The following is a 13,255-nucleotide window of genomic DNA, read 5'->3' as shown; positions in this document are numbered from 1 at the left end:
CGCAGGCGAAAGGTTAAACGTAGCTCTCCTGCCCAGGGGTCATTAAGTAATTTATTGGATCTATCTGGTTTTGCTGAGTTATCTGAGAATGGGTCACACTCTGAGGCTTTAGAGGGTGAACTTTCTGGGTCAGAGTCTGCTACCTCTAGGTCTCCTGCTGTGGAGGAACCAGCCTTTAGATTTAAGATTGAACACTTACGTTTTCTTCTAAAGGAGGTCCTGTCTACATTAGAGGTTCCAGAGGCCAAGCTGCCTGATGAACCTTTAATTCCTAAATTAGACAGAGTTTACGAGGACAGGGTTGTGCCGTTAACTTTTCCTGTACCTGTAAAAATGGCGAACAATAGAATTGGATCTTCCTTTAAGAAATTATTCCGGTCCCGGGCTCTCAATTGGAGTTGTGGGGTTCCGTCCCTAAGGTGGATGGCGCTATCTCCACGCTGGCCAAACGTACTACTATCCCTTTGGAGGATAGCTCATTGTTCAGAGAGCTGATGGATAAGAAGATGGAAACTTTTCTGAGAACAGGATACTTGTTTCAACCGGCAGAGGCTGTTGCCTCGGTTGCTGGAGCTGCGGCCTACTGGTGCGACTCCTTAGCGGAATTGATTGAGGTAGAAGGTCCCCTCGACGTTATCCAGGAAAGAATTAAAGCATTGAGAATTGCTAATTCTTTTATGTGTGATGCAAACGTGCAGATTATTCGCCTAAATGATATGGTTTCTGGCTTTTCAGTGCAGACCCGTCAGTCTGGCTGAAGTCCTGGTCTGCGGTTATGACTTATAAGTCTAGACTCCTTTCCCTTCCTTTTAAGGGAAATATTTTATTGGGTCCAGGCCTGGACTCCATTATCTCCACGGTTATAGGGGGCAAGGGTGCCTTCCTACCACAGTATATAAAGAACAAGTCTAAGGGACAAGGATCTAATTTTCGTTCCTTTCCTTCTGAGAAATCCCAACGACAACAGTCCTCCTATAAAGCCTGAGCAATCCAAGAGTACTTGGAAGCCGGCTCAATCCTGGAATAAATCCAAGCAGAGCAAGAAGCCCGCCGAGACTAAGTCGGCTGGATCGTGTAGGGGACAGACTGTCGCTGTTTTCAGACGCTTGATTCAGGGACGTGCAGGATCCATGAGTCCTGGAGGTCATAGCTCAGGGATACAAGATAGGTTTCAAATCTCATCCACCCAAGGGAAGATTTTTCCTCTCAAGCCCGTCTTCCAGACCAGAAAAGAGGAAAGCCTTTCTGTTTTGCGTGCGGGATCTGTCCTCCTTAGGGGTCATTGTCCCGGTTCCTATCGCAGAAAGAGGTTTGGGATACTATTCAAACCTGTTTGTGGTCCCAAAGAAGGAGGGAACTTTCCGCCCGATTCTGGACCTAAAGTGCTTAAACACATTTCTAAATGTCCCCTAGTTCAAGATGGAGACAATAAGGTCCATCCTTCCCTTAGTTCAGGAAGGACAGTTCATGACCACTATAGATCTGAAGGATGCTTACCTTCATGTTCCAATCCACAAGGATCACTTCCAGTTCCTAAGGTTTGCATTCCTGGACCAGCACTTCCAGTTCATTGCATTTCCGTTTGGTCTAGCTACTGCCCTAAGGATTTTCACAAAAGTTCTGGGGGCTCTTCTAGCCATTGCCAGAACCCAGGTATAGCAGTAGCTTCCTACTTGGATGATATTCTGGTACAAGCTTGCTCTTTTTGTCTGGTTGAGGACCATTCGATATCTCTTCTCTTTCTTCTTCAATCTCATAGATGGAAGATAAACTTAGAAAAGAGTTCTCTTATTCCAAGCACCAGGGTAGAATTCATGGGTACTGTAAAAGTCTCCATATCCATGATAATATTTCTAACAGACCAGAGACATTGCAAACTAGCTTCGGCATGTCTTGCCCTCCAGACCTCCATAAGGCCATCTGTGTCTCAGTGTATGGAGGTAATTGGCCTCATGGTGTCCAGCACGGACATCATTCCCTTTGCCAGGTTCTGTCTCAGACCATTGCAACTGTGCATGCTGAGGCAGTGGAACAGCGATTATTCGGATCTGTCTCAATGTTTTTTTCTGGACAACCGGTCAAGAGAATCGCTCTCTTGGTAGTACCATCCAGATCATCTGTTCCCCGAGGGACATCCTTTCTAAGACCATCCTGGGAGATTGTGACTACGGACACGAGTCTATCAAGATGGGGAGCTGTTTGGAGTGCCAAGAAGGCACAGGGCCTGTGGTCTCAGGAGGAACACTCCCGATCAACATTCTAGAACTTCAATGCTCTGAAGGCTTGGCCCCTTCTGGGTTCATCCCGGTTTATCAGATTTCAATCAGACAATATAACCTTGGTGGCTTACATCAACCATCAGGGGGGGACGAGAACCTTTCTAGCAATGAGGGAAGTATCTTGGATTCTGGAGTGGGCAGAGGCCCACAGCTGTTCACTGTTAATGATCAACATTCTGGGTATGGACAACTGGGAAGCGGATTTTCTCAGCAGACAATCCTTTCATCCGGGGGAATGGTCTCTCCATCCCGAAGTGTTTACGGAGATATGCAACAGGTGGGGGACGCTTGAGATAGATCTCATGGCATCTCTGCTCAATACCAAGCTACCCAGATATGGGTCGAGGTCCAGGGATCCTCAGGCGGAGCTAATAGATGCATTAGCGGTTCCTTGGGAGGTTCAATCTAATTTACCTTTTCCCGCTGTTATCACTCCTTCCTCGTGTAGTGGACCGCATCAAGCAGGAGCAAGCATCAGTGAGACAACAAAGTTATGTCAAGATAATTTATGGTGATTTTATGCTATTCCATGGTAAATTTACATTTGTATTGACTCTTTACTGCTCCGCTGAGATTGTTACTGGAGTATATAAGAATAGAGACCCTTAAAGATCAATATTATTGTTACTGAATATGCTGTGTTTTAACATGTATCCTTTTCTCCGTGTATCAGGTGTTATTGATTTATGAACCAAGTGATATTAATTGTTATATTAATAAATAGGTGGTGAACGTCCAGTCCCAGTTAGCTGTGAGTACGGGGCAATCCTGAAAAGCGTCCTTTGCTGGATGTGTGTCGCTCTCTTGTATCTGTGTTTTTAACTTTATTTTCTCTTGTAAGGTGTATCCAGTCCATGGATTCATCCTTTACTTGTGGGATATTCTCCTTCCTAACAGGAAGTGGCAAAGAGAGCACACAGCAGAGATGTCCATATAGCTCCCCCTCTAGCTCCACCCCCCAGTCATTCTCTTTGCCGGCTCTAAGCAATAGGATCCCTCTCGGAAGGGTAAAGTGAATGTGGTGTTAGATTTGTAGTTTTTGTTTTCTACAAGCAAAAGTTTGTTATTTTAAATGGTACCGGTGTGTACTATTTACTCGCTAGCAGAAAAGAGATGAAGATTTCTGCAGGGAGGAAGATGATTTTAGCATGTTGTAACTAAAATCCACTGCTGTTCCCACAAAGGACTGAGGAGTACAAGAAAACTTCAGTTGGGGGGAACGGTTTGCAGGTTAGGCTGCAATAAGGTATGTTCAGTCATTTATTTCTAGACAAGACTGTGATAATGCTAGAAAAAGACTGATAAGATCCCCATGAGGGAAGGGTAAGCTTTATTCAGAGACTAAGTATGGAATTGCAAGCTTACATAACAGGGCTAATTTATGCTGGTTGACACTATTTTATGGCAAATATCGTTTTTTGAGGCACTTTGAATGTTCCTTTGGGTTTCTTTCAGGGATTGTTACCCACATGGCTATTATTAAAACACTTAGGAGTGTTTCTTTAGGCCTCACAGCACCGGAGTAAGGTGGGAGGGGCCTAATTTCGCGCCTCAGATGCGCAGTTAGACTGACTAGATCTTCAGGCTGTTTCACATGGAGGGTCCTGCTGCAGTTTGAGGGCCTATAAGAAGCTTTTTCTCCACAAATCTGGTTCCTAAGGGCAGGTAGGGCCACAGCAGAGCTGTGGCAAGGTGCTGAAGTTGTTTTTAACCGGTTGTTAGCTTACTATTGATCCGGTTTGGGCATTAAGGGGTTAATCGTTTTGGTTGCTAGTTGTGCAATCTTACCAATGCTTTAGGTAAATACTGTGAAAATTTTGAAAAGTTTGCTGCATTTTTCACTGTTTTGGAAAATTGTGTGCCTTTTTTTATCTCTTAAAGGCACAGTAACGTTTTTTTGCAAAGTGTGTTTTTACTTGATTATAGTGATTTCTAAGCCTGTTTGTCTTACTACTAGTCTGTTAAACATGTCTGACACCAAGGAAAATCCTTGTTCAATGTGTTTAGAAGCCATGGTGGAACCCCCTCTGAGAATGTGTCCAACTTGTACTGATATGTCTATACACTTTAAAGAACATATTGTTGCACTTAAGAATGTGGCCCAAGATGATTCTCAGACAGAAGGTAATGAGGTTAGCCCGTTAACCTCTCCCCAAGTGTCACAACCAGTTACGCCCGCTCAAGCGACGCCTAGCACCTCTAGTGCGTCTAACTCTTTTACCTTGCAAGATTTAGCGTTAGCAGTTATGAATAATACCCTCTCAGTGTTTTTATCTAAACTGCCTGTGTTACCTGCAAAGCGTGATAGCTCTGTTTTAAGAACAGATTCTGAGCATTCTGACGCTTTGGTAGCCGTATCCGATATACACTCACAACGCTCTGAAATGGGGGCGAGGGAGGCGCTATCTCAGGGAGAAATTTCCGATTCGGGAAAGGTTGCTCCTCAGACAGACTCAGATACGTTGGCCTTTAAGTTTAAACTAGAACACCTCCGCTTATTACTCAGGGAGGTATTAGTTACTGTGGATGACTGCGACCCTTTGGTGGTTCCAGAGAAATTGTGTAAAATGGACAAGTACCTAGAAGTTCCTGTTTACACGGATGTGTTCCCGGTCCCTAAGAGGATTGCGGATATAGTAACTAGGGAGTGGGATAGACCAGGTATTCCGTTTGTTCCCCCTCCTGTTTTTAAGAAGATGTTCCCCATATCTGACCCCATGCGGGACTCGTGGCAGACGGTCCCTAAGGTGGAGGGGGCTGTTTCTTCACTTGCTAAACGCACAACCATACCAATTGAGGACAGTTGTGCTTTTAAAGACCCTATGGATGAAAAATTAGAGGGTTTACTTAAGAAAATTTTTGTTCAACAAGGTTTTCTTCTCCAACCTATTGCGTGCATTATTCCTGTAACTACTGCAGCTGCTTTCTGGTTCGAGGCGCTGGAAGATGCGCTCCAGACAGAGACCTCATATGAGGACATTATGGACAGAATTAAGGCTCTTAAGCTGGCTAATTCTTTTATCACAGATGCTGCTTTCCAACTAGCTAAGTTAGCGGCAAAGAATTCAGGTTTCGCCATTTTGGCGCGCAGGGCGCTATGGCTAAAGTCCTGGTCGGCCGATGTGTCGTCAAAATCCAAACTACTGAACATCCCTTTCAAAGGTAAGACCCTTTTCGGGCCTGAGTTGAAGGAGATTATCTCAGAAATCACTGGGGGAAAAGGCCATGCTCTCCCTCAGGACAAGTCCTTTAAGACAAAAAACAAACAAAATAATTTTCGTTCCTTTCGGAATTTCAGGAGCGGTCTCGCTTCATCCTCCCCTGCTGCAAAGCAAGAGGGTAACACTTCACAACCCAGGGCATCCTGGAAACCTTACCAGGGCTGGAACAAGGTTAAACAGGCCAAGAAGCCTGCAGCTGCCTCCAAGACAGCATGAAGGGGTAGCCCCCGATCCGGGACCGTATCTAGTAGGGGGCAGACTCTCTCTCTTCGCACAGGCCTGGGCAAGAGACGTACACGATCCTTGGGCCTTAGAGATTGTATCCCAGGGATATCTTCTAGAATTCAAGGACTCTCCTCCAAGGGGAAGGTTCCACATTTCTCGTCTGTCTACAGACCAGACAAAGAAAGAGGCGTTCTTACACTGTGTAGAAGACCTACATACAATGGGAGTGATCCACCCAGTTCCAATTGTGGAACAAGGACTGGGTTTTTTACTCAAACCTGTTTGTGATTCCCAAAAAAGAAGGAACTTTCAGACCAATCCAGGATCTCAAAATTCTAAACAAATTTCTCAGAGTCCCATCATTCAAGATGGAGACCATTCGGACAATCTTACCAATGATCCAGGAGGGTCAATATATGACTACTGTGGATCTAAAGGATGCGTATCTGCACAATCCTATCCACAAAGATCATCACCAGTTTCTCAGGTTCGCCTTTCTGGACAAGCATTATCAGTTTGTGGCCCTTCCTTTCGGGTTGGCCACTGCTCCCAGAATTTTCACAAAGGTGCTAGGGTCCCTCCTGGCGGTTCTAAGGCCGCGGGGCATAGCAGTGGCGCCTTATCTAGACGACATCTTAATTCAGGCGTCGACTTTCCAAAGAGCCAAGTCTCACACGGAAATTGTATTGGCCTTTCTGAGGTCTCACGGGTGGAAGGTGAACATCAAAAAGAGTTCTCTCTCCCCCCTCACAAGAGTTTCCTTCCTAGGAACTCTATTAGACTCGGTAGAAATGAAAATATTTCTGACGGAGGTCAGAAAGTTAAAACTCTTAACCACTTGCCGAGCTCTTCATTCCATTCCTCGGCCATCTGTAGCTCAGTGCATGGAGACAATCGGACTAATGGTAGCGGCAATGGACATAGTCCCTTTTGCTCAGATACACCTCAGACCACTGCAACTATGCATGCTCAAACAGTGGACTGGGGATTATGCAGATTTATCTCCTCAAATACAGTTGGACCAGGGGACCAGAGATTCTCTTCTCTGGTGGTTGTCTCAGGATCACCTGTCTCAGGGAATGTGTTTCCGCAGACCAGAGTGGATCATCGTAATGACCGACGCCACTCTGTTGGGCTGGGGTGCAGTCTGGGACTCCCTGAAAGCTCAGGGCTTATGGTCTCGGGAAGAAGCTCTTCTCCCGATAAACATTCTGGAACTGAGGGCGATATTCAACGCTCTTCAGGCATGGCCTCAGCTAGCTGCGGCCAAATTCATCAGATTTCAGTCGGACAACATCACGACTGTAGCTTACATCAACCATCAAGGGGGAACAAGGAGTCCCCTAGCAATGATGGAAGTAACCAAAATAATCAGGTGGGCGGAGGATCACTCTTGCCACCTCTCAGCAATTCACATCCCAGGAGTAGACAACTGGGAGGCAGATTTTCTAAGTCGTCAGACTTTTCACCCGGGGGAGTGGGAACTCCACCCGGAGGTATTTGCCCAGCTGACTCAGCTATGGGGCACTCCAGAATTGGATCTGATGGCGTCCCGTCAGAATGCCAAACTCCCTCTTTATGGGTCCAGGTCCCGGGATCCTCAGGCGGTGCTGATAGATGCTCTAGCAGCGCCTTGGTCCTTCAATCTGGCCTATGTGTTTCCACCGTTTCCTCTCCTTCCTCGTCTGGTTGCCAGAATCAAGCAGGAGAGGGCGTTGGTGATTCTAATAGCGCCTGCGTGGCCACGCAGGACCTGGTATGCAGACCTAGTGGACATGTCATCCGTTCCACCATGGAATCTGCCAGTGAGGCAGGACCTTCTACTACAAGGTCCTTTCAAACATCCAAATCTAATTTCTCTGCGTCTGACTGCTTGGAGATTAAACGCCGAATTCTATCAAAGCGTGGCTTCTCTGAGTCGGTACCCTCACCAGGAAAATCTACCATAAGATTTGGCGAAAATATCTTTCTTGGTGTGAATCTAAGGGTTACTCATGGAGTAAGATTAGGATTCCCAGGATATTGTCTTTTCTCCAAGATGGATTGGAGAAAGGATTGTCAGCTAGTTCCTTAAAAGGACAGATATCTGCGTTGTCTATTCTTTTATACAAACGTCTGGCGGAGGTACCAGATGTTCAAGCGTTTACTCAGGCTTTAGTCAGAATCAAGACCTGTGGCTCCGCCATGGAGTCTGAATTTAGTTCTTTCAGTTCTGCAAGGGGTTCCGTTTGAACCTTTACATTCCATAGATATTAATCTTTTATCTTGGAAAGTTTTGTTTTTGGTAGCTATCTCTTCTGCTCGAAGAGTTTCAGAGTTATCTGCTTTACAGTGTGACTCACCTTACTTGGTATTCCATGCAGATAAGGTAGTTTTGCGTACCAAACCCGGTTTTCTTCCTAAGGTTGTGTCTAATAAGAATATTAACCAGGAAATTGTTGTTCCTTCTCTGTGTCCTAATCCTTCTTCGAAGAAGGAACGTCTGTTGCACAATCTTGATGTGGTTCGTGCTTTAAAGTTCTATTTACAAGCAACTAAGGATTTCAGACAAACAACTTCATTGTTTGTTATCTATTCTGGTAAGAAGGCGACTGCTACCTCTCTTTCCTTTTGGTTGAAAAGCATCATCCGTCTGGCCTATGAGACTGCTGGCCAGCAGCCTCCTGAAACAATTACTGCTCATTCTACCAGAGCAGTGGCTTCCACATGGGCTTTTAAAGATGAGGCTTCTGTTGAACAGATTTGTAAGGCAGCGACTTGGTCTTCGCTGCATACTTTTTCCAAATTTTCCAAATTCGATACTTTTGCTTCTTCGGAGGCTATTTTTGGGAGAAAGGTTTTACAAGCAGTGGTGCCTTCCGTTTAAGGTACCTGTCTTGTTCCCTCCCTTCATCCGTGTCCTAAAGCTTTGGTATTGGTATCCCACAAGTAAAGGATGAATCCGTGGACTGGATACACCTTACAAGAGAAAACAGAATTTATGCTTACCTGATAAATTACTTTCTCTTGTGGTGTATCCAGTCCACGGCCCGCCCTGGCTATTAAGTCAGGTAGATTTTTTGTTTAAACTACAGTCACCACTGCACCCTATGGTTTCTCCTTTTTCTTCCTAAACTTCGGTCGAATGACTGGGGGGTGGAGCTAGAGGGGGAGCTATATGGTCAGCTCTGCTGTGTGCTCTCTTTGCCACTTCCTGTTAGGAAGGAGAATATCCCACAAGTAAAGGATGAATCTGTGGACTGGATACACCACAAGAGAAAGTAATTTATCAGGTAAGCATACATTCTGTTTTTGTATGCTGTGTTGCCCATGTTGATAATTTTTTAATCCGTGAATAAAGTGAATTTAGTGATGCTGAAGTGAGCCGTTCTAGTTTTCTTTCTTTGGATGTCGATACACTGGACTTTGCTATTGGGCTCCTTCACCTATCCACCGAGACAGGGAACCCTGACCCGGAAGTGCTAGTACCGGTGAGATAAACGAGGCACATGAGGAGCGAGGCGGCTGGGTTGGACAGCGGTGCTGTGCCGGTCTCTGTGTGCAGATCTGAAACCAAGGGCTGTGGAATATCGCCCAAGCTGAAAAACGTGGTTCTTTCCCTGTGCCTATGCTTACTGATGAACTTACTGCATATCGTTAGTTTTATATGAGTAGCTTTCCGGGTTACCATTTTCAAGAGAAATAAACTTGTGCTTATATGCTCAATTGTGGCTATAAGGTTAAGGTTGCCAGGATTCTATCGTTTCTCCAGGATGGACTAGAGAAGGGTCTTTCTGCCAGTTCCCTGAGGGGACAGATTTCGGCCCTGTCTGTTTTACTGCACAAGAGGCTCTCAGAGCTTCCAGATGTACAGTCTTTTGTTAAGGCTCTGATTAGGATCAGATGTGTTCAGATCAAAGGCTCCTCCTTGGAGTCTGAATCTTGTTCTTAAGGTTTTGCAGCGGGCTCTGTTTGAGCCTATGCATGAAATTGACATTAAGTTGATGTCCTTGAAGGTTCTTTTTCTACTGGCTATTGCTTCTGCGCACAGAGTTTCTAAGATTGCCACTTTGCAATATGAGCCTCCTTATCTGGTGTTCCATTCTGATTGTCCTACGTACTAAGTTAGGGTTTCTTCCTAAGGTCGTGTCAGACTGCAACATCAATCAAAAGATTCTGCTTCCTTCCTTGTGTCCTAATCCTTCTTCTTCGAAGGAACGTTTGCTTCATAATTTGGATGTGGTTCGTGTCTTGAAGTTCTATCTTCAGGCTACTAAGGATTTTAGACAAGCTTCTTCCTTGTTTGTTGCCTATTCTGGGAAGCGTAAGGGTCAGAAGGTCTCTTCCACTTCCTTATCTTTTTGGTTGAGGAGTGTTATCCGCTTAGCTTATTAGACAGCGGGACATAGGCCTCCTTCTCCTAGAGCAGTGGCTTCCTCTTGGGCCTTTAACAACAAGGCCTCTATGGATCAGATTTGTAAGGCAGCTATGTGGTCCTCCTTACATACTTTTTCTAAATTTTACAAGGTTGATGTTTTTGCTTCAGCTGAAGCAGCCTTCGGGATAGAGGTTTTGCAGACTGTGGTGCCCTCAGATTAGGGGCCGCCTCTCTTTTTGTCCCTCCCGTTATCATTCAGTGTCCTCTAGAGCTTCAGTATAAGTTTCCCAACAGTAAGGAATGATGCCATGGACTCTCCTTATATTAAGAAGGAAAACATAAATTATGCTTACCAGATAATTTCCTTTCCTTCTGTATAAGGAGAGTCCATGGCCCCCGCCCGTGTTCTTCGATGGGCGGCCCTCTAAATTATATTTTTCTTCTGGCATCATTTATACCCTGATATTTCTCCTACTGTTCCTTGTTCCCTTGGCAGAATGACTGGGGGATGGGGGGAAGTGGGAGAGGTATTTAAGCCTTTAGCTGCGGTGTCTTTGCCTCTTCCTGGTGGCCAGGTTCTGTATTCCCAACAGTAAGGAATGATGCTGTGGACTCTCCTTATACAGAAGGAAATGAAATTATCTGGTAAGCATAATTTGTTTTATATATATATATATATATATATATATATATATATATATATATATATATATATATATATATATATATATATACATACACACACACACACACATCAGGCCCGGAGGCTGAACTTTTCTTCACTTTCTGCAATGAGATTTTATTTTGTGAAAATTTTTCTGCAGGCTATTTTGAAAGAAAATTCAAAATTTTAAATTAGGCAGTTACACTAAAGCATCAGCTCAATTGCAATGTGTTAATTAACTGTAGAGTAAAGCATATTTTCACGTTTTTATAATAAAGTGCAGCAGTTGAAAATTGCATAGCAAATTAGCTGCAGTCAAAAAAAAATTAAAAAAATAATCATTTTAGTTTTTCCAAATGTCAAATAAATTTGTTTCCTTTTCTCTTGGTCTAATATCACAAGGTAGAAAGTTAGTAATAAAAATGTGCACTACTCAAGAACATCTTACATTCAAAAGTTATAGCTTTGCAGACTGGGAAAAGCTAGAGGGTGGGGTTGAAAAAATCCCAGAGAGTCAGTCACTGCTGCTTTGCTCTGGAACCACTGTGTTAAGGAAAACTTACACAGTGAAGCCAAAGCACAGCACTGTTTGAAGAGAACAGTCTAATGTGGAGCTGTGCTGCAAAGTGAAAGCGCTAACAGTTCCTGCATGTGTCCTATTCTTTCTGCAGACATGCTGCATTTTCTGCGATGACATCTCAGATCACAGCATGTTCTGCCTTGGGGACATCAGGTAACTGTAATTACATGTATTTAACGAATATCTCACCCATGCAATGCATATAACCTGATGCTGATGTGTTGATAGATGTTCCAGTGGCTTTGATCGATATCGTCAAGACTGGCTGACATATGGTTGCGCCCAGGAGGTTAGTTCTTGTCCATATATACTGCCTCACTCATGGGGGGACAGACAGAATGTTTTGCCTATTTTTCTGATTTTGTCACTCTGTACTAGCTTCCATTCAGGTCATGTGAAGACTTTACAACAGGTTTTCTGCCAGAAGATACCTCATCTGATCTTAACCTGTTGTCTCCTACACCCTCAACATTTTCTGAGGTCCTCACTACTGAAGGTAGGCAAGAAAGTAGTTGGGGAATGTGTTCATGACTACAGACAGAAAAATAAATAGTTTCTGTAAAAACCAACTTAGCAAATATGTTTTGCTACGGTGAAGTTATGTTTTTATTCTGCTAATGGTTGGTATTTAGCCATCAGTGGACCTACTCAACAGAGGGTCCTGGCAGATTTGTTTTGCCCCCCCCCCCCCCCCCCAAAGGTAACTCAATAGTAAGCAATAGTAATAATATACATGCTGTTCTGTATTATGATTTCAATTATATATGTATGAATGTATGGGCAGTGATGTGAGTTTCTATACACTATACCCTGATGAGTACACTGCTCTGTATAAATATGAGTATGTATACTCTGATGAATAAGCTGTGCTGTATAATGACATATATACAGGGAGTGCAGAATTATTAGGCAAGTTGTATTTTTGAGGATTCATTTTATTATAGAACAACAACCATGTTCTCAATGAACCCAAAAAACTCATTAATATCAAAGCTGAATAGTTTTGGAAGTAGTTTTTAGTTTGTTTTTAGTTATAGCTATTTTAGGGGGATATCTGTGTGTGCAGGTGACTATTACTGTGCATAATTATTAGGCAACTTAACAAAAAACAAATATATACCCATTTCAATTATTTATTTTTACCAGTGAAACCAATATAACATCTCAACATTCACAAATATACATTTCTGACATTCAAAAACAAAACAAAAACAAATCAGTGACCAATATAGCCACCTTTCTTTGCAAGGACACTCAAAAGCCTGCCATCCATGGATTCTGTCAGTGTTTTGATCTGTTCACCATCAACATTGCGTGCAGCAGCAACCACAGCCTCCCAGACACTGTTCAGAGAGGTGTACTGTTTTCCCTCCTTGTAAATCTCACATTTGATGATGGACCACAGGTTCTCAATGGGGTTCAGATCAGGTGAACAAGGAGGCCATGTCATTAGATTTTCTTCTTTTATACCCTTTCTTGCCAGCCACGCTGTGGAGTACTTGGACGCGTGTGATGGAGCATTGTCCTGCATGAAAATCATGTTTTTCTTGAAGGATGCAGACTTCTTCCTGTACCACTGCTTGAAGAAGGTGTCTTCCAGAAACTGGCAGTAGGACTGGGAGTTGAGCTTGACTCCATCCTCAACCTGAAAAGGCCCCACAAGCTCATCTTTGATGATACCATCCCAAACCAGTACTCTACCTCCACCTTGCTGGCGTCTGAGTCGGACTGGAGCTCTCTGCCCTTTACCAATCCAGCCACGGGCCCATCCATCTGGCCCATCAAGACTCACTCTCATTTCATCAGTCCATAAAACCTTAGAAAAATCAGTCTTGAGATATTTCTTGTCCCAGTCTTGATGTTTCAGCTTGTGTGTCTTGTTCAGTGGTGGTCGTCTTTCAGCCTTTCTTACCTTGGCCATGTCTCTGA

At 44.0% G+C, this 13,255-nt stretch overlaps 1 protein-coding gene across 1 annotated transcript in view; it reads left to right on the top strand.

Moving 5' to 3' along the window:
- The window catches only part of PLXDC1 (plexin domain containing 1), a 123,268-nt gene that overhangs the window by 86,117 nt on the left and 23,896 nt on the right, over nt 1-13,255 (top strand). Inside the window, exons 10-11 of the mRNA XM_053697864.1 lie at nt 11,555-11,615; nt 11,705-11,822. Of these exons, the coding sequence (XP_053553839.1) occupies nt 11,555-11,615; nt 11,705-11,822 (179 nt within the window). The remainder of the gene's footprint in view (nt 1-11,554; nt 11,616-11,704; nt 11,823-13,255) is intronic.

The sequence above is a fragment of the Bombina bombina genome, chromosome 1, assembly GCF_027579735.1.
Source record: "Bombina bombina isolate aBomBom1 chromosome 1, aBomBom1.pri, whole genome shotgun sequence".
Taxonomy (NCBI): domain Eukaryota; kingdom Metazoa; phylum Chordata; class Amphibia; order Anura; family Bombinatoridae; genus Bombina; species Bombina bombina.
The sequence above is the reverse complement of the archived record's forward strand: the minus strand, read 5'-3'. Positions and strand labels throughout refer to the sequence as shown.